The 23136-nt window shown below is 33.8% G+C and overlaps 2 protein-coding genes across 2 annotated transcripts; one reads left to right on the top strand and one right to left on the bottom strand.

Annotated features, from left to right (window-relative positions):
* Positions 1 to 1499: 1499 nt before the first annotated feature.
* On the bottom strand, positions 1500 to 6433 carry LOC120353971 (ubiquitin carboxyl-terminal hydrolase calypso-like). Its single transcript, XM_039439587.1, has 2 exons — positions 5326 to 6433; positions 1500 to 3247 (listed from the first exon to the last, which is right to left on the bottom strand). The coding sequence occupies exons 1-2, from the start codon at positions 5829 to 5831 to the stop codon at positions 1615 to 1617; spliced, it is 2139 nt and encodes a 712-aa protein (XP_039295521.1). The 5' UTR covers positions 5832 to 6433; the 3' UTR covers positions 1500 to 1614.
* Positions 6434 to 14607: 8174 nt separating this feature from the next.
* Positions 14608 to 22236, top strand: LOC111058751 (pseudouridine-5'-phosphatase). Its single transcript, XM_039439586.1, has 4 exons — positions 14608 to 14874; positions 18598 to 18816; positions 20123 to 20361; positions 21974 to 22236. Exons 1-4 carry the CDS (start codon positions 14814 to 14816, stop codon positions 22151 to 22153), a joined length of 699 nt encoding a protein of 232 aa, XP_039295520.1. The 5' UTR covers positions 14608 to 14813; the 3' UTR covers positions 22154 to 22236.
* The last annotated feature ends 900 nt before the right edge of the window (positions 22237 to 23136 follow it).

Below are 23136 nucleotides of genomic sequence, written 5' to 3'. Positions count from 1 at the left end.
AACATAATAGTATTTTCTCAAACTTTACAATAAAGATATTTGATACAAAATTAAATTTTGTAACAATTATATCCTTATAATAATACTGTATTCACATAGGATAATCGATTAAAGCTGTCAATGTTAGAAAAACGCTAAATATATTGTAGAAATAAGTTTGTAGTGTGAATATTGATGTGAAACGTTTCTATAATTGAAGAGACTTGAAATTTTGTCTAAAAAAAGTAAAGTAAATTCGTATGGCTTTTGTTGGTGGGGAGTCCCTTGCGGGAAGGTCCCACCGCCTGAATATATAATTTGAGCCGTCAATGGGCCTTACGACTGTCATACTTCAGCCGGGACCGACAGTTTAACGTGCCCATCCGATAACACGGGAGTGATCTGGTTAAAAAACTTTTGGTATTGAGAGGGTTCGAACCCGGGATCTCTATGCTGCTACGCAAGCACTCTATCCACTAGACCACGGATCACTCTTTTTATACTAAATTAAGTTGATTTTTAGACATTTCAAGTCGCTTCAATTGTAAAAATAATTTATAATACGGTCATTGAATTATACTTTCAACTTATTTCAAGGTTTCTAGATACTACATTTATATCTTTTAGGTTCAACACCTCAAGTCATTACTTCTCTTGTTTTTATGCTTTCTTGGTTGAGTCAAAATTAACTTCAAACTTCAAAACATAAAAATTCAGATGACAAAAATTTTACCTTTTTCAAGATTCATGCATTGCAACAGGATTCTTATGATAATTGTTATGGAAACGAAAGCTTATTGCTGTAGTGAGGTCCACGTTATAATGGCAGTGAAAAGATAGCAGAGCAACGTAGCCGATCCCCTGTCGATGCCTTCTATAGAAGGTAGCGCTGATACAGGTTTATTGATGTAATATTAACTGTTCATACTAGTTTAAAATAATCAATTATATTTTATTAAGCAAGAAATTACATTTTTCAATGATATTTCATAATGAATACTCATAATTAAGATGAAATATTTTCTTAATTATTAATTCTACATTGTTAAAAGATGATCTGGCAAAAGAGCAAAGCGAGAAAGAGATAGCGCTATCAGCTTTGTTGAATGATAGACAAGGATAGCAATATAATTTAACACTGCCATTATAACGTGGACCTCACTATGGAAAATGTATGATTTACATCATGTAAGTTCTAAGATACTGTAAGCAAAAGTACTATACAGTATCCAGCTCACTTATAGATAATACAGCAAAATTCAAATTAACGGATTAAAGCTTCAAATCTTATCTGTCAGCATGGTTGACGGGGGAGCATTAATGTTATCCCTATGACCATAGAGAAACAATAGCATAAGTAGATATCCCATGGTATAGGGCGTTTATGTCGCAACTTTTACTGTTATCCCAAACCGATAGTTCACGTAGTTCTTTCCTGTGAAGCTTTATGATGCTGGTAGTCTCTCATATTGTGCAGTTCATACACTCTTACCCGGTCAAAACAGTAAAAATCTACAGTAGTCGGCTTGAAATAACAGTAAAAGTTGCGACATAAACGCCCTATACCATTGGATATCTACTTACGCTATTGTTTCTCTATGGTATAAGGTACCTGACAGTTAAAAGTGAATGAATCTACCTTCGTTTCCTATGCTTAGTACTTTTCTTCCCCTTTTTACTGTACCCTGCACTAACAGTCGACCCCAAAAACTTAGTTTCCGGTTTCTTATTTTGCAAATTAGCCCTAGGTTGAGTAACATTCTTAACCTGAGGCACACCCTGTTTTCTTTGGACTACTAGATGCTGTTGAACCAAGTCGGCTAGTTTCCCTTGTTGGGCAAGCATCGATAAAAACGTGCAGATAAATTCGTCATAATTATGAGTACGTCTACAATCATCCACTTTATATTTCTTGCGTTTCTCGTTTTCGTCACGTAGATTCCCCTCACAGACACTAATCTCAACTTCGAGGTTTCTCAAAAGTGCTAGGAGATCTTTGGGGGCGAAGGTGTGTTGATGGGTTTCCACTGGGGGGTTTAACCGGTCACCAGCAGGTGAGGATAACTTTGAAGGGGAGTGTTTAAACTTGCCATCACTTAATGCTAGGGGGCTTATCACCCTCAGGTTCCCCAGTTTGGACCCCGGGGCCCTTTCCCAGTTTTTGGGAAGTGCACCAGCTTCTAAACACACCTTCCTGAAACCCTTCCTGGTGGGGTCCATCTTGTCATCCCCAACTCCTAGATCACCTGAAGATCCTGCCATAGCCACCCTGATCACCACGAACTTCTTCAAGTCTTTGGTGGAGGAGTTGGGAGAGTTCTGTCCCCCCGAGTTCCAACCCCAACCCTGAGTGGGAGAGTTGAAAGCACTTCCAACCTCTGAGGATGTGTCAGTGCTTGATGTGCTAGGGGTGGGGGAGGTTTGGATAGTGAGAGGGGTGGAGTAATCAGGTTTGGTCTTCTCCAAGATTTCACTCTTCACCACCTCGTTGTTTTCAGATGTTACAATCAGGGAGATTTTTGACAAATTTGATAAATCAGATCCACCCTCAGTAATCCCTCTAGATTCTATTTCAACCTTACTTTCTCCCTCCTCAGAAACCACCTCCTTCCTATCTGCATCATCATCAGCTGTTTTCCCCCCAAGGGTTTCTCCCCCATCCTCTACAACTCTCCCCTCAACCTCTGAATTCTCTTCCAAGGTAACCAACCCTGACCCCTCATCTTCAACCTTCATTTCCATACCATCCCCCCCTCCCACAGTATCTGTGACCGATTTTTTGGGGATCTTGTTAGGAACATCCCCATCCCCCACCTCAGCACTCCCCAACCCATTAAGGACAGCCTCTTTCCGTTTAGATCCCGGGGAGACTTTTGTAGGTTCCATACTTTCCCCACTAGAAAGTTCAGTTTTCAGTTCAGTTTTGTCGCCCGGGGAAACTGACGCCAAATCCGGGTGGTTGAGTTTTACGAGTTGTTGTAGTGCCTCCATGACGATCTGTCGGTTAGTTTTCAGCATGTTTAGTTTATGGGTGATGCCTAGACGTTTGTCGGGTACAACAGCCATCAGGTTGAAACGTATGTCGTTGTATTTCTCACCGGTTGTGATACCTAGACGATCTGCGATGACTTTGCGAAACTTCTCGGTCCAGTCTTCCTCGTCGCCCCAGGGTCCATGGTCCATGGGGTAGGGTTTCAGACCATCCAGCTCGAACAGGCGCCCGTTGATGGGAACGTAACTGACGAAGTGGTAGGCTTCTCCGGTGTATCTGCACACAACAAACAAAGACACATGATTAATTTTCGAACAGAAGGAAAGAGAAATTGATGATACAAAGTGGATGAACATCACAATATAATTGAAGACACAGAAATCACATCAATAGGCTTCATTGGTGTATCTAATCTAACTATAAGGAAATAGAACTATCTAACTATAATAGGCTTCATCGGACCGTGGTGAAGACATCTGAAGTAAGTATTTAATATACTGGCATTAATTTTGTAAGAGAGTAGAAAAGAAACTGGTAATAGACTGTAGCCTATTATTACATAATTATTAGGAACTAGTTGTCCCGGCGAACTTCGTACCGCCAAATAGTTAATGCATCTCATGACAAACTACAGCTGGTTGCACACCTGAGGAGGCGCGATGCGGCATTTTGCATCCAGGTGCTTTGAATGGAAGCACTCACACACACTGAATCGGGCATGCCGTAGAACGGTGTGATAAGGCAATCTCCATAAGATCAACACTTTGTATCACCAAGCCGCGCCTCCTCAGGTGTGCTTAGTCTTAGCGTAATCTGATGCATCACTATATTTTTATGAAAATTATCCAACAATCAGTATATACATTCTAAACACCGAAGACAGCACAATTATTCGAAACAAAGCAATGTCTTTAGAGCATGTAATTCTTTAACCTGAGGCCGCACTGCTGGATGGTTACACACAGAACAGTCATTTTAGTCGGGGCATTTAGAATGAGGGCGGTTATGGAGCAGCACACACTCTTGTCTACTATCTACCGACGGTTGCTGTATGACGCAATGATTATAACAGCTGATTTATATTTCTGTGTGTGGCCAGCTCACAAATCTTCTCCCATAAGGATTACATGTAAACTTTGAAGGACCGTAGGAAAGAGTCCTGAAGTCGGATTATAAATTTTATAGGCCATAAACCTGATCCTGAACAGAACGAACATAACTAATAAAAAATCATCAAAATCGTTGCACACATGAAAAAGTTATTGAACGTCAAAATTTGAGGCTTGATTCTTATTTATATAGATATAAATTCAATTTAGTTTTCATCATTTCTTATATTGCGTGTTGAGTCTATGAGTGGGCTCAATGAATTAAGCGAGTATAATATATTTTCTTAGTAGTTGTAAATATAGTGATATTGAGATTGTTATCTATGACATAAACTCAATACATAACAAGATGTTTATGTAGTCAATGTTACGACAAGTTTATTCAGTCAATGTTTATTTAGTATTATGTTGTAGTCGAGTAGATTAAACGCTGGCTTTAAAATTCAGAGACCCGGATAAGAATCCCGGTATGAGCAAGATATTTTTTTTGGTGCATCCTGTTTTGGATCGACACGTTAAGTCGTCGGCCCCGGCTGTCTTGATTTAACAATCAAGTTAGGTCATGTCAGGGCCCTGGAATTGATCAGGTGCGACCTGAAAACTAAGACGCCTGATCTGAGCCAGCCAGGTCACTCGATATTATTATCAATATTAGGCCAAGTTCTATATATTATCCCTCGATATAGTCTAATATCCATTATTTACTTGATATCACCTAATCAGTTCATGATTGAATGAATAGTGCACTTAGTAGACTGTCAAATTTGATGAAATATGAAGGATTCAGCTATTATATTTCTTACATAGGGTAAAGGCACCAGTAGCCTAAATTAGGAACAACTATTATTCAATCTTCATTCGGGACTATTAGCCAGCCAGATGAGCTGGGTCATCACGTCAATGATATACAATTTCACACAAACGTTTTTGACAACACTATCACGTCAAAAAAATAAAACAATAGCATAGATGGCTAAACACGGTGATGGCCGCTAAATGTCAAAATTGACTCATGAAAAAATTGATACACTTTTTAATAAATTGACAAGAAAAATATTCTAACATGAAATCCTTTTTCTTGAATCCCCAACATCATAAGCTCTCATTTGATCTTTTAACTGATGAAGTTTGTAGTTCAATGTAAGGGATTAAGGGTTCTTGATCAACCTACTAAAAAGGATCTCGGTTTGGATTGTTGTTTTAAATATTGAATTAAATAGAATGGTAGAATAATAGCCTAATTACCTTCCAGTACTGATTCCAGACGTTTTATCAAGCTTTCTCTTAGCCTGAGGCATAGCATGAGAGTTATGAGCTTTAGCTAACTCCGGCGTATTTCCAATAGCCCATCCTTTATTCTCAGGGTTCATACCAGAAGAATGCACCTTCAAACGACTCAAAGTCTCTCCCAAATGTATGTTGGGACAATTCAAAAGCACCGACAATAGCGAATGTGTAGCACAACTATTTGGAACCATTTGTTGAGCGAAAAATATGTTGTTGACAATTTCCTCATCTTTCACAAAAATGTCACTTTGGTCTACTATTTTCCTGCGTGATCGTCGCTCTTCAATCCACCGAAACAGGAAGATAAATCCGTAAACAGGACTGTCCAAGGATTTTTGCAGATCGTAGATCTCTTCCACTTGGACACCTTTCACTCCAAAGTCTTCCAGTAACAAAGTAAACAGTCCTGGATCACTTTCTAGCGTTAACCAACCGTCGGTTAACTGATTAATGTCTACTGGCATGTTTAAAAATAAATTTTACACCAAATTTAACTCACAAAACTGTACAAAAGATACAGCTTAACCTAAATTCACAGTTCGACACTTCTACATCTCCACTAAGTTTACCAGGATAAATCGTTATTTTATGACTTTGAAACTGTCTAAAAATGTTGTAAACACATTTTTTAATTCACAATAGTTCAATTATCGCAAGATATTTTATGAAATTTACAGTTTTCAACTACGTTTTGTAGACAGACTGCACATTGAACAACAAAAGCAAAACAAAGCTGTTTGTTGAAGTCGAAACAATCGATATTTAAGCATCGGCTATCGATATATTCATGTTCGACTATCGGACCTATTAACGCGGGGGTTTTGAAATGCAGCACAAGTTGAGGATAGTAGATAAACACATGAAAAAGCACCAATATAAGAATAAGTCTATTTCTTTGACACTGCTTGTCTGTAAACCCAAGTCATTGGCAACCACTTCAAGCATTCAAGTAAATGAGTACGGTATGCATCTTTAATTCTTTAATTTATTGTGTGATTTCATAATAATATCTCATTTGAACTCCGCAAGTGAATGAAGGATGTTCAAATATGAGTAAGCTCCTTTGAAAATCTGTAAAAGCAAAACATGAACTCATTTTATATAGGTAAAGTCTATACAAATTATAGATGAATCACTATGATTGAATGTTTATATCTTCATACTCTATAGTATAGGTACGGTAGTCCTAGAAAGATAAAAAAGCAAAACAATCAAGCAAGTGAATATTAAGATATTAAGATGCAAGATGAACTATAAATTTGAAGGCCAAAGATAGAAAAAATGCATAAATATACAAACTCACCGAGCTGAGACTTGTCTGATCCATTTTGAAGATACCAAAAAATTTGATAGTTGGTTCCACATTAACTTGCATCATCAAGATTTGAAAGTCTTTTTGGAATAAAACCTCTGTACTGTGCCATTCAAAATTGTAGAGAGCACTAACCATTTCATTGTTCTGCAAAAGACAATTCCAATTGAGGATATCAAAAGAAGAAAAATGGAATAATGATCAAAACGAAAAGGACAATATATTTCAATTGAAGATATCGAATGAAGAAATATGAAATAATGATCAAAACGAAAAGGACTGTAAAGAACAATATATTTCAATAATCATTAAGGATATCGAATGAAGAAAGATGAAATGATGATCAAAATGAGAAGGAGTGCAAAGGACAATAATTTCAATTGAGGATATCGAATGATGAAAAATGAAATGAATGATCAAAACAAAAATGACTGCAAAGAACAATATATTTCAATTGAGGATAAATCGAGTGAAGAAATATGAAATAATGATCAAAATAAGAAAGAGTGCAAAGGACAATATATATTTCAATTGAGGATAAATCGAGTGAAGAAAGATGAAATAATAATTAAATCGAAAAGGAGTGTAAAGGACAATTTCAATTGAGGACATTCAATGAAGAAAAATGAAAAAATGATCAAAACTAAAAGGGCTGCAAAGAAAAATTTCAATATTGAGGATATCTGATAAAGAAAAATGAAATAATCGAAACGTGATAGGCCTACTAAAAGAAGACGATTTCAAGTTGTCTGTTGTACTATTCTAAAATAATCTACTATTATCAAAAAATATGAATTGAAATGATCACAAACAGATCATGAAAAATCATATTATATGTTAATCATTATTTTATTATTTCACCCTCATAACCTTGAACACTTCAGTTCCTGTTTGGCTTGAAAATGTGCGATACCAGCACGAAACGGACGTCGCCACATCAAGGAATGTGAGTGCTTTTTCACTTTAAAGTTTTATAAAATTTAATAGTAATATTATATGTGATGGTATTTAATTTTGAAGTAGGATGATTAGAATGATATAACTCACCTTGTCCAGTAAATTTTGAGCACAGTTACAGAAGAAAGCAAGTACCATTATAACACAAGCTAACACAATTCCATGCTTTAGTTTGATAAGCATCATCTCTTCATTCTGAAATTTGAAAAAATAAATATTTATAAATATTATATAAATAAATAAAATATTTATATGTGAAAATAAAAAAATCCGAATGACTAGTACTTTCTTGAGTGGATATTTTGAAAAATATCATGTGAGGATTGAGTTTTCCAAAAAACAATTAGATCAATTATTTTACAAAAATTAAATAGAAATAACCACCGTCAATCAAAACTGATAAATTGATTATCATCACTATTAAATTTTATAAAACTTTTAAGTGAAAAAGCACTCGCATTATTTGATGTGGCGACGTCCGTTTCGTGCTGGTATCGCACATTTTCAAGCCAAACAGGAATTGAAGTGTTTAAGGTTATGAGGGTGAAATTTGGTTGGGGTGGAGGGGGGTTTTGGTGGTTAATGGAGGAGTATTTAAATGAGTTTGTCAAACAGGGTGTGGGAGGAAAAGTTGATTTGGTCATTTAGAATATTGTTTGGATGTTGTTGTTTAACATTGTTGTTTAATATTGTTCAACACACCAAACAACAGCCAAACAATATTCTAAATGACCAAATCAACTTTTCCTCCCACACCCTGTTTGACAAACTCATTTAAATACTCCTCCATTAACTACCATAACCCCCCTCCACCCCAACCAAATTTCACCCTCATAACCTAAACACTTCAGTTCCTGTTTGGCTTGAAAATGTGCGATACCAGCACGAAACGGACGTCGCCACATCAAATAATGTGAGTGCTTTTTCACTTAAAAGTTTTATAAAATTTAATAGTGATAATAATTGTGGAAACAAGATGGATAACCAACAACAAATTGATTATCACTTGTTTTTTGTTTTTCTGTAGTAGCCTACTATTTTCATTAAAGACTAGCAGAAGTTCCCGTGATCCTGAAGAGTTTAATTGGAAACTTGACGTACTGAAGTATTGAATAATTTTAAATAGGAATCCTATAAAATATCATCCTATAACCATACTCAGTGAATTAACAATCTATTATGCAAATTTCAAGTTAATCAATTCAGTAGTTTAGACATGCTGATGCGTCATTCGTGAATTTCCTATCCCGACATGTATAAGACAATATTCATTCCGATATTATATTTTAGATTAAATATACCCATTCTAGAGACATTAAATTTGAGGCCTTAAAGTAAGCAAAATTATATAGTCTAGAAATTCGAATACAACTACTAGACTATTACCTCAATAATATATGCTCCGATGCAGAGTTGGATACAAAATCCTTGACAGAAATAGATAACTTGATTCCTGAAAATATTCTGACCGATGGCAATTTTCCTGAAAGAAGTAGAACATGATTCAATGAATTGGAAACTATTTCGGTCAGTTATAAAACTGATTTCCATAAAATCTTAATGAAAATTTCAAACCCAATCTCAATAGAAGATAATAAATTCATAAGAAATAAAGATGAGAACAAAATAATGAGTCTATTAATAATGTTTTACTTCTTGTAGCTTTCCTGAAAAAGGGGCTACATACTTCGACAATCCAGTATTTTTTTTGCCTTTTGAATTTAAAGCACAACTACTGATTATAGCCCTGCAGTTACAAGTAATCTAGCCTATGATAGATTGAAGAAGTACCTAATTATTATTGAACGAAAATCCCAACTAAATGCTGTAGAAAATTCCATCTAGCTGTTTACTCTGTTGTCAATATTTGCAGTTGTAGCAGAAGTCTTCGGAGTGATTTACAGCATTTAATTGGGATTCTAGTTTAATAATAACTATTAATTAATTAGCATTAGAACCAATAATGCAACTTCCAATTTATTTCCATCTGTCGATTGAAGAAGTGTTTCACATCTCTGAATTTAATCATCAAATGAATGGATTTAATGAACAAACTTAGAATCCCTACTGGTAAATGGTAATAAATAAAAAATAGTCTATATTCTAGACTACAAATCATAGCAGAGTCAACATCACAATTGAATTTTAAAAAAATTATTCAATGAAAAACAAAATTTGTCTTCTATAGGGCCTACATATTGGAACATCTCTACTCTTATATGCTCTAGAACTAATATTAAAATATGATACAGCAATTAAGTGAAGATGATATTCACTGTCAGAAATATATTGTTTCCTTTGATATAAAATGGAGAATTTCTACATTTATATAGGTACAGTAACGTTTTTGAAATTTAGAAATAATTTGTGTAGAAATATATATAAATAAAAATCATGAGAAATTGCAATTTTCACCTTCTCACTAGAGTATATGTATGATTTATGTAGAAAATGAATGAGATATATTAAATGTGATGATTTCTTGATCCATTCCGAGCTGCTTTGTATAAACACACTTTTTTTATGTATTTGAACACGACATGCAGTCGATTATTAAGTAAATATTAAAAACTTTTACTTACTGACTGGAGTACTTTCAATCGTCTGGCGATCATTTTCAACTGTTAAAAATGATCGCCAGACAATTGAAAGTACTCCAGTCAGTAAGTAAAAGTTTTTAATATTTACTTGATAATCGACTGCATGTCGTGTTCAAATACATAAAAAAGTGTGTTTATATTAAATAACATAAGTCATTACAGAGTATATTTGATACCGTAATAAATTCATAAGTGGTTATTGATAGAAATACAGTAAATAATCTCTTTGTATGTTTCAACAAATACGAATAAAAATTATATTGTTCTATCATATTATTGATGGAAATAATAATTACTTACTTCATAATCACATGATGATGAGACGCCAGTTTTTTAATAAAATTCTTCAGCTCTCCACAATTTTCCCTCGCTTTTCTCCTCTCTTCAAACCTCTCAACAAATATACAGAATATCTTCATCTCGAATAAAATGTCCTCAAAAATCACAAACGAAACGCAATAGTCAGCAAAAGCAACTAACGCGTAGTAAGAATAGATAACACATTCTAGCAGAAAAACTATAGCGTAGATGAGAAAAGTTGAAACACTTTCTCTAAAGCAAATTTCTATAGGTAAAGGTAAATCTAAAACGTCGGTTTTCTCGAAAAAGTAGAAATAGCAAGTTAAAAGGAGTTGGAAGACGACGTTGTTGAGAACTACAATAAAAATAGCTTTTCTACAATTTTTCACTAAAAACGTTTCTTTTTCATTTCTCTCCTCGTCATACTTTCGATAAAGCTCATCCACGTTTTGCTCTATTTCAATCATTTTCAAATATTTCAAAACGTTTTCACTGCGAAATATCCAAGCCCCAGTCATGAATACAGCTATTGTGTTAACGTTGAAATCTTCAAGAGCAAGGATTCGTAGCTCGAAGTCTGACCAGTTCTTAATCAGGGTTAAAATGAGGTTGATCTCGATTAAAATCACGGTCAAGAAGAGGAGTTTACCCCTAGCTGATGTTCCTATGTAGGGGTTGTGACCTACAAACGTTAATGTGTTTAGTATGAGTTGGATACTTTCTCTCATTGTTTTTTGAGGTGGCATTTTTGGTCATCTAAAATGTGAAAAACGAAGTAAAATTGAATTTAAAGCTCCCCAATTGGAAAGAAAAATGAACTAATAACGTTGTTATATAGTCTAGATAAGGAACTAATCTGTGATGCAGGAGATAAACTATTTGCATGAAGAAATATAAGTCCCAAAGAATTAACACAATTCACAAAGCGCAGAGGCTCTAATCAAAGGATATAGTGTTAGTAAGAACTTATACTCATCTAATTCAACGATATTTTACATCACATAGCTCTGTAACTTTTCATCTCAAAACCCTCATATTCGTTCCACTTCTACTGTAGATATAGACACAATGACTCTCTCATTGATGTACCCTTCTTATTAACTACTGGAGCTACAATAAAAATACTGATTATACATCAGTATTGATGACAAGAAAACTATCTGAGTATAATAATTATTACTATCCTTACAAATTACAGTAACATTCTCAGCAGAAAATACAAAAGTTTGATCACTATTATTAAAATACCGTTTCTAGTATCGGTAACTCACTGTTCAGATCATCATTGTCTAGTTGTAGAAAATAATCACAAATTACCACCCTTCAATCCCAAAAATACAATAGCTGTAATCACGGTTATTATTATGGTTGAACCTTGGTCTATTCTCAATAGATGAGATAATAACTAATATTATCAGGTGCTGAGAAATGTTATTCTTGAGAATGAAATTATGAGACGTTGGCACAAAAGTAGAGAATAATTGGAGATCAATTATTGGGGTGGAGTAATTGTTTTCTAGGGGTGGTTATCTAGTTGTAACCTTCATAATCGTATCCTTTTTTACTCAATCCTGAGATGTAAAATGATATCAAGTTCTAGTGTTTTTTGAGGTGGAAGACGTTGTAAGGGATATTTTTACTAGAGATTTTTTTGGAGATGGCCGGCATGTAGTTCACTGTTCATCTATATATATAAAAGCGAAATGGCACTCACTCACTGACTGACTGACTGACTGACTGACTCACTCACTCACTCAGTCGCATATAACTAAAAATCTACCGGACCAAAAACGATCAAATTTGGTAGGTATGTTCAGTTGGCCCTTTAGAGGCGCACTAAGAAATCTTTTGGCAAGATTTAACTTTAAGGGTGGTTTTTAAGGGTTTAAAGTTCGTCTTTTAGCATGTATATTCTTCTTCTCCCAATCTCTTAACTATAATTGAAATTTCCATATCATATGTTACTATAGAACTATAATCTAGATAGAGTACCTCTTCGAAACAGTTGTTAACTGGCAACTAAATAAATAATTTTGTCAGGTTGGCATTAAGTTGAGTTGACTTTGTTAGGTTGGCACCAAGTTGAAGATTGAAATGCATTTATCGCGGAAAAAATGATTGGGCACTGCTACTTCAATCCTGGGAATATATTACTAGCCGTCAGGCTCGCTTCGCTCGCCATATCCGTTTAGCCAGACGTTTAGTCTGGACCCCCGACTGGATTGTTCTAACATATGATAAAAATGCAGGCGAGCGAAGCGAGCCGGCTGATCTCATTCTTGGACGATCCAGTCGGGGGTCCAGGGGGCGGAGCCCCCTTGCTAGACGGATATATGGCGAGCGAAGCGAGCCTGACGGCTAGTTCTTCAATAATTTTATATGGTGGGTTTATATTATTGAAAATAATATATGTTGTAGCTCAGACTCTAAATTACTTGTAGAGCTGGGTTTACACCAAACTTATTAACAAAATGTTAATAGCTTAATCCTTATAGATTCTATGAACGGAACTTGACCAACACATTATTTTGTTCATCATGTGTTTGATAAGATAGGTTTAATCTAATAGAATCTATAAGGATTGAGTTAGTAACATTTTGTTATCAACTTTGGTGTAAATGCAGCTTAAATATTTGAAAAAAACACTTACTCTTCTTGGAGAATTGAGGAATGCACTCCACTTCTCTTTCTTGATGAGTTTTTCAAATATTTACAAGTAACACAGTGCCTGAACTGCAACAAATTAGTAATGTAGTATAAATAAAAATATAAATTTCAGTACCCTTTCAAATTTTTTGTCACAACATGTTTCGGACATTAATACAATGTTTAGGTTGTTATTTATAGTGTTTTGTAATGGAAAGCAACATCAAGAATTTTTCTGTTGTAAGAGAATAATTTTGAACTTCTAAAGCTTTGTTCTGCTGGGCGGAAAAACAATACCTTTGGTTCTTATGAGAGTGTTCACACATTAAAAAAGTTGGAATGTGTGAAAACGTTTATAAGAAACAATTGTATTATTTTTGAATACAATACCATAGGTTAATCTAGGATTCAAACTTTAATAATTGAATAAATTATTGATAAATAATTTAAATTTTATAATAAAGTTATAGAAAATCTGGTGTGGCGCACTCACACAACTTTCCTTGCCGTTATGAAAATTTATCACCTGACGCTAGTGTACACGCGCATCTCAAGTCTATTATTCAAAGATCTGCCAGCTGGTGACAGGACAATAACGCTGGAGACACACAAAGTCTGCTATCTCTTCATAGTGAATGATTTAATAGAATCAACAGTTGCCAACAGTTTGCATTATTGAATAAACATTTCTCGAATTTCGAGCTCATTTTCAATTTTAGGTGAAGATGTCACTGAACATTAATTGTAGAGATTTTTATGCTCAATCTTTTCCACTTGAATTTTTTGTTTAAATTGTATCTGAAGTTTGATAATTGGGAATCTAAAATCACACTTTGCATTGATGGGGCGGAGCTCCTGGAATTTTTACAGATATGAGACTTGTGGCAGTTGATGGAGCTTATCAATGAATATTTTAGGTATAAATTTGATCATAATCGTTAGAGCGGTTTTCAAGAAAATCGCGAAAAACCCTGTTTTTGACAACATTTTCGCCATTTTAGCCGCCATCTTGAATTGGATTTGTTCGAAATTGAATCGGATCCTTATAGGGGGAGGACCTTACGTTCTAAATTTCAAGTCATTCTGTTAATTGGTAGATGATATATCGTGTACACAGACGCACATACACTCATACACACACACACACACAACACACACACACACACACACACACACACAGCACATACAGACCAATACCCAAAAACCACTTTTTTGGACTCAGGGGACCTTGAAACGTATAGAAATTTAGAAATTGGGGTACCTTAATTTTTTTCGGAAATCAATACTTTCCTTACCTATGGTAATAGGGCAAGGAAAGTAATGAAACGTATAGAAAACATGAAATTAGGGTACTTTAAATTTTTTCGGAAAGCAATACTTTCCTTACCTATGGTAATAGGGCAAGGAAAGTAAAAATAATTTAATTAATAAATGTGTAACTTATTTAATGTAAGGTCAGCTGGGCTACATGTCTCAACACAGTATTCTCACTTGCTAATTTAATTCCAAAAATGTGAAAGTCTACAAGTTTGAAATCCACACACAATTTGTTTTTAAATTTTCAAGATACATCAAAATTTTGTTTGGGGGACAACATAAGTATACCGTTTCAAAATAAATACTGTGACAAAATGACTGAGAAAGACTCATGTATAACGCATATCATTTTCGACGTGGATGGTACTCTACTAGGTTAGTAAAAGATTTATCAATAAATTTTATTTTGAGAAAATGAAATACGGTACGTAAAAATAAACTTATTATTAAACTTAAACAATGAATTTCCATCTAGCTGTTTACCCTGTTATCAATATTTAGCAGTAGCAGAAGTCTTTGGGGTGATTTACAGCATCTAATTTGAATTTTTGTTTACTAATATTAATTTATTATCATACATTGATAATATGGCATGGAGTTGAATGGATTCATGCAAAAATGGTGTGTTAGGGCCTACTAATATAGTCATCCATTCATATAATTCAGTTTATAGTGCATTTTATTGGTTTTCATAGAGACTATGTTGGTAGTCAAATTATTCAATAAGGTATTAATTAATGCGCTACAAAGTAAAAAGTGCATCACAATGTTCACTATTGAACAATGATTAAGTGCACTATTTTTTAATTATTCATTATTGTAGAAAATACTAAAATCATAATATGACATTGAAGGCGGAAGAACTAGGCTAAGTCTGTAGTATTTTCTTCAACAATTTTTTATAAAAATATGTTATTGTTGTCTAAAATACACCGTAACTTACAATACGCTATAATGTAATACCATACTACAAAGAACATAATTTGCATATTTCAAAATTTTTATGAAAACACCAGAATATTGTCTAATATCACGAATTTTTAAAAAATATATATATTCATGCTCCGACACCTATGGTTTCATTTTCAGACACTAAAGTTGACAAAACAAGTTGGTATGTAATTTTTCAAAATAAATTTGTGATGTTGAACAATATAATTCTCTAGTGTTCTCTTTATGGATAAAAATCACTGGGCCTACATATCTTGCCTAATACAGTGTCAAACATTATTTCTCTTCTGAAATAATTGTTATGATGTACTTGCATAAATAGATGGACAATGATTAAGTAAAATGAAATGAAATAAAACGATATTGTCAGTTCAACACAATTTATTTGAAACTTAAGTTCTCGACTCAAATAAGTTTTGTGGAACTGACAAAATCGTTTTTATTTACTTTACTTATTCTATTGTTTTTTTTATTGTAAATCTTTAACTGTCAGGTTGTTATAATGCAGTTCACGGTGCTCATTCCCCACACCCAGACTTGTTGTCTTCGTGAGGAATATTCACTATTTATCTAATGTTTCTGCTGCTGTATTACCTTTTTTTGTGAATAAAAATCATTTGAATTTGAATTTGATATTTCAAATAAAAGAATGATTTTGGGTATAATAGTTCATCAAGTTTCAATGATTTGATTTTCATTAATATTTAAATTATATTTGGGGTGTAATGTATAGATAGAAAAATACCTGAAACAATAAGTTTCAAAGGACTCGCTTACCTTAATTTTGCGTGCCTATTCCTCTGTTTTTCTCCCTTCCCTTTTTTCCTCATCACTTCTCTCTTATTCTCTTCTTTGCCTGCCTATTACATGGGAAACCATAGTTGGCTAGGTATCTTCCTCTCTCATTTTTTTCTCTTCTCCAACACACCCAACCACAAAGCCCATGGTTTTTTCATATTTGTAACATTTTATTGTATTTTATTTGTTTTGTAATTCTTTCTCATTTTGTTTTGTGTGTTCTACTAAAATTGAATTGAAATTGATTTCACCTTAATGGAGAGATTCCACAATATTTCTGTTCATTGTGTGAAATAAAATTTTAGGCCACATCAAAGAATGTGAGTGTTTTTTCACTTTAAAGTTTTATGAATATACGATGGTTATAATAGTGAAAACAAGATGGATAACCAACAACAGAAATAAAATTGATAAATATAGTGATGAATCAATCCAGCTAGGACAATAGGTACATCATCAGTATAAGCTTACTCACTTTGATGCAGTTTCAGCAGAAATCAATTATTATGAATAAAAATCACTGGGTCTACATAATATCATAGAGAAACAATAGCGTAAGTAGATATCCCATGGTATAGGGAATTTATGTCGCAACTTTTACTGTTATCTCAAGCCGATTATTGTCAATTTTTACTGTTTTGTTGGGGTGCTAGTGTATGAACAGCACAATTTGAGAGACTACCAGCATCACACAGCTGCATAGGAAAGAACTATGTGAACTATTAGCTTGGGGTAACAGTGAAAGTTGCAACATAAACGCCCTATACCATGGGATATCTATGCTATCGTTTCTCTATGATAATATCTTGGTTAATAAAGTGTCCGAAGTTAAAATTTCTCTTCTGAAATAATTTTTATGGGGTACTTGCATAAATAGATGGACAATAATTAAGTAAAATAAAATAAAACAATATTGTCAGTTCCACAAAATTTATTTGAGTCAAACTTAAGTTTCAAGACACATAATTATTTCCACATAATTTATTTGAAACATAAGCATTGAAACTAAAGTTTGACTCAAATAAATTTTGTGGAACTGACAATATCGTTTTTATTTCACCGTAATGAAGAGATTCCAAAATATTTCTGTTCATAGTGTAAAATAAAACTGATAAATTAACTAAAGGAATGAATCCATCCAGCTATAGTAAGGTCCACGTTATAATGGCAGTGGAGAAATATAGGAGAAAAACGTTGCCGTGCCTCTGTCTTGTCAATGCCTTCTATAGACGGTAGTAGATACCGTACAGATTTATTGATGTAATATTTACAGTTCATTCTCGTTGAATATAATCAATTATATTTTATCAAGCAATTGATTATATTTCTTAATAATGTCATTATGAATTTACATAATTAAGATAAAATATTTTGTTAATTAATTATTAAGTTTACATTGTTAAAATACTATCTGGCAATAACAGAGCAAAGTGAGAAAAAGTTAGCGCTATGTGTTTCTATCTATATGAAAGTGAAATGGCACTCACTCACTCACTCACTGACTGACTCACTCACTCACTCACTCACTCGCAGAACTTAAAATCTACCGGACCAAAAACGTTCAAATTTTGTAGGTATGTTCAGTTGGCCCTTTAGAGGCGCACTAAGAAATCTTTTGGCAATATTTTAACTCTAAGGGTTATTTTTAAGGGTTTGAAGTTCGTCTTTTAGCACGTATATTCTTCTTCTCACAATCTCTTAATTATAATTGAAATTTCCATATCATATGTTACTATAGAACTATAATCTAGATAGAGTACCTCTTCGAAACAGTTGTTAACTGGCAACTAAATTAATAATTTTGTCAGGTTGGCATTAAGTTGAGTTGACTTTGTTAGGTTGGCATCAAGTTGAAGATTTAAATGCATTTATCGCGGAAAAATTTATTGGGCACTGCTACTTCAATCCTGGGAATATTATATTACTAGCCGTCAGGCTCGTTTTGCTCGCCATATCCGTTTAGTCTGGACCCCCGACTGGATTGTCCTAACATATGATAAAAATGCTCAAATGAAAAATGCAGGCGATCAAAGCGAGCCTGCTGATCTCATTCTTGGACGATCTAGTCGGGGGTCCAGGGGGCGGAGCCCCCTGGCTAGACGGATATGGCGAGCGAAGCGAGCCTGACGGCTAGTTGTTGAATAAAAGAAAAGGATAGAAATACCATTGCTAATCAAACACTGCCATTATAACGACGTGGACCTTACTGTGGAACAATAAAGGTACATCATCAGTATTAAGCTCACTTCCTTTGATGCAGTTTCAGCAGAATTCAAACTAATTCAATATAATAATAATATTAAAACTACCATAAATTGAATATTTCTGAAAATTTTACTTTGATTGCAGACACAGAGAGCCTATACGAGGTGGCCTACAGAAAAATAGCAGAGAAATTTGGAAAAGAATTCAAAGACGAGTACCTGCCTATGTTAGCAGGACAACTGGGTGATGTCGTCAGACAAAACCTGATTGATCTTTTTGAACTTCCTCTCTCTCTAGAAGAGATTAAATGCGTACTAAGGTCTATGATGGAGGAGAAATTGTATGACTCTAATTTCATGCCAGGTAATCAAAAAATTCCCAATAATAATAATTATTGGATTAGTGTACCGGTAGTTCATTATTGAATAAAATTGCTCTATTAATAATTATTTGATGCAATATCTCCCATATTATTATTAGCGTATGGATTTCAATGGGGGGGAAACCCAAGGGTAGTTCCACCTCGCCGTACATAGTCCAAAGTTCCCTAATGGGAAACATTTGGGAACCGGATACTAATAAGGTTGAGCAGAATACTTTAAATTTACACTCTTACTTTATCTCCCATATTATTCTTCTTGACTCGAATTTCAAATCAAATCAAAATTTTTATTCAAAACTCAAACCAATTGAGGGTCCTGCCAAACCCAAAGGTTTTTCGGAAAGTGGCCACTCACAAAAAAAACAAGTTAAAAAAGTTGAATAAAGTTGAACAAAATAAATATGAAACTTCAAAGATTTCAAGAAGTATAAGATATAAGATGAAAGAAAATATGTAAAATACATAAGATTTTGCTGGAGAATTGATAAAAAAGGGGAAATAACAAAAATTTATTGGAAAGGGATGAAATCAAAGAGGAAAAGGGACGAAATTTAAACTTAAAAATTCAAGTTCGATAATATATAAGAATAAAAATTCATCAATCACTTTTGAGCGAAAACTCTTTGCAGCGAATAATATAGTATCTCCATGGCAGTATGAATTAGGTAATAATAAACAAATTGAGCAGGTAGTAGTGATTTTCATTGATTTTTCAGGAACGGAAAAACTTAGTTAACTCACCGTAAAATTTTTAGGATTTTATGAGCCGAAAAACTCATACTATCCCCTTGACAGTACGAATAATAATGAGGTTTTTGGGGGATTTTCAGGAGCGGAAAAACTAGTGAAACATTTAATTTGTTGTTGATAGTATCTCCATGGAAGTATATTCATAAAATAATAATGAATAAATTAAAAAATGAGAAAACTTTTTGTATTTTCAGGAGTGGAATACTCTAGTAAAATAATATTTGCACCCCATGAAATCCACATGGCAGTATGAATAGAAAATAATGAATGAGTGATAAATTCATTGATTTAATCATAAATAGATTAATAGAAAGGTAATCTTCTCGAATTTGGAGCAAAAATACTAGTAAAACAATCTGCAGCTCATGATATCCCCAAGGCAGTATATCATAATATCATTGATATATTAATATCATAATATCAATATGATATAAACAATATACTGTAATAATATCCATATAAATAATGGATGAATTCAATAATGAGTATGATGAGTAACGAAGAAATTAATAAATAGGTTATTTTTGGAATTTCCAGGAGCAGAAAAACTAGTAAAACACTTCGCAGCACATGGTATCCCTATGGCAATAGCGACTAGTAGTACCCCAGACGAAATGGAACTGAAAACTAAACGCCACGACAAGAAATGTCTGTTCCAGTATTTCACACACATGGTTTGTGGGGTTGGCGACCCTGATGTCAAACGAGGTAAACCCGAACCGGATATCTTCCTGGTGTGCGCTTCCCGGTTCCCGGGTAAACCGGATCCTAAAAATGTTGGTGAAACCTTTATTTTCATTCAAAATTACAAATTGAATTCCAATGCACTAAGAGTTGATGGTAAAATTTGCAATGAAATACAAAAATAGGGTAGAGGTTCACATGTAATCATCTGTAGGCCTAATGAAATTTTTGAAAACAATCCTTATCATTTTGATATTATTGATGAAATCTTCACCCTGTCATGTAGGCTATAACAACATTCTCGAAAACAAGGCCTATATTTACTAATTTTTATATATTATCGAACAGACCTCCTTATAGCTATCCATCTGTTTGTAATAGCCTACTTAAAGTAGCAGAAATCTTCGGGGTACAGTGAGGTCCAATATAGCTTCCTATTTATCATTTTTTTACTTTCCTTGCCCTATTACCATAAGTAGGGAAAGTATTGCTTTCCAAAAAAATTAAGGTACCCAGATTTCAAGTTTTCTATACGTTTCAAGGTCCCCCGAGTCCAAAAACATGATTTTTGGGTGTTGGTCTGTGTGTGTGTGTGTGTGTGTGTGTGTGTGTGTATGTGTGTATGTCTGTGAACACGATAACTCCATTCCTAATTAACCGATTGACTTGGAATTTCAAACTTAAGGTCGTTATACCATGAGGATCTGACAATAGGAAATTCAATAAAATTGAATTCAAAATGGCGGAAAAAATGGCGGATAATTACTAAAAAACCATGTTTTTCACGGTTTTCTCGAAAACGGCTCTAACGATTTTCTTCAAATTTATACCATGGATAGCTATTTATAAGCCCTATCAACTGACATGAGCCTCATTTCTGGGAAAATTGCAGGAGCTCCGTAATATTCTTGAGAAAAATGGCGGATAATCACTAAAAACCATGTTTTTCAAGGTTTTCTCGAAAACGGCTCTAACGATTTTCTTCAAATTTATACCATGGATAGCTATTTATAAGCCCTATCAACCGACATGAGTCTCATTTCTGGGAAAATTGCAGGAGCTCCGTAATATTCTTGAGAAAAATGGCTGATAATTACTAAAAAACCATGTTTTTCACGATATTCTCAAAAATGACTTGACCGATTCTTTTCAAATTCATACCCTGTATAGTTAGTTATTTATAAGCTCTATTAACTGGCATTAGTCTCCTTTCTGGGAAAATAATGGGGGGTCCACCCCATCCTTGAGAAATGGATTCTGTAACCTCCTTCTCGTGCATGTGAATAAAAAGAGCAGTTCATAAAAAGAACACATAGTCGAGATATTTCATCTGTAGAACAGCTGTTTTGATGACTTTTAAAAAAATCTTCGAATTTCAAAATTTACACAAAGGAAAAAGTACTCTGAAAACAATTATATACACACATATATACAGAAGTCTGATCGTAGTTTCAAATAAAATGTTGCCGCCAATCGTCATTATGTTATTCCCCTAAATTATTCTCGTTTAAGAACGGGGCTTACAGTTCAATGAGCAAGGAAAGTTGTGTGATTGTACCACATCAGATTTTTTCTCTTATCGAATGATTTGACAGAATCTCTGATATTTCTAGAGCTATATTTGTAGGATATAGCTTTCATGTTTCATTATAAAATGTGCCAATAATGTTAAAATTATCAGTTAATTTTCTATTCTCTCTCCAGGTTCTAGTGTTTGAAGATTCAGTAGCGGGTAAGACGGCAGCTTTAGCGGCTGGTATGAAATGTGTCATGACTCCAAATCCACATTTCGACAAGAAACTGACAGAAGATGCAACATTAGTCATAGATACACTCGATTATTTCAAACCTGAGAAGTTCGGGCTTCCACCACTCAAAGATTGAAATTGATTTTGTTTATCTAAGTTAATTACAAATAAACTTTGGGACTGAAATTGATTGCAGCTTTCTACTTGTGGTAATAAAGAGATAGAAGAAAACAAAATTTGCAAAAGACAACAGACTTTGATGATGTAAAAGATTTTGTTTCTTTAAATTAATAAAGCCTACAAAACTTTGGGACTGAAATTGATTGCAGCTTTCTACTTGTGGTAATAAAGAGATAGAAGAAAACAAGATTTGCAAAAGACAACAGACTTTGATGATGTAATAGATTTTGTTTCTTTAAATTAATGAAGCCTACAAAACTTTGGGACTGAAATTGATTGCAGCTTACTACTTGTGATAATAGAGAGATAGAAGAAAACAAAATTTGCAAAAGACAACAGACTTTGATGATGTATAATCGATTTTGTTTCTCTAAATTAATAAAGTCTACAAAACTTTGGGACTGAAATTGATTGCAGCTTTCTAATTGTGATAATAAATAAGAGATAGAAGAAAACAAAATTTGCAAAAGACAACAGACTTTGATGATGTATAATCGATTTTGTTTCTCTAAATTAATAAAGTCTACAAAACTTTGGGACTGAAATTGATTGCAGCTTTCTAATTGTGATAATAAATAAGAGATAGAAGAAAACAAAATTTGTAAAAGAGAACAGATTTTGATGATGTTCGGGCATTCACCTCTTGAACACTAAATTTATTTTGTATTTCTAAATTAATTCCATAACTTCCGGACTGAAATTGATTGTAGCATATCCTATTATATTAAGCGAGCAATTTCTGTATATCTGTTTATATCTGGCTATTTATGTTCAACGGATCTCGAAAACGGCTCTAACGATTTTCACAAAATTTGGAACATGGTAGGTTTATGATATAAAAAATCGATTGCACTAGGTTTCATCCTTGGGAAAACTGGCTGAACGACATTAAAAGGATGATTCATCCTTGGATGAAAAAGCTGAGACTTTCGTCGTCTG

Source organism: Nilaparvata lugens, chromosome 13 (genome assembly GCF_014356525.2).
Source record: "Nilaparvata lugens isolate BPH chromosome 13, ASM1435652v1, whole genome shotgun sequence".
NCBI lineage: Eukaryota > Metazoa > Arthropoda > Insecta > Hemiptera > Delphacidae > Nilaparvata > Nilaparvata lugens.
The sequence above is the reverse complement of the archived record's forward strand: the minus strand, read 5'-3'. Positions and strand labels throughout refer to the sequence as shown.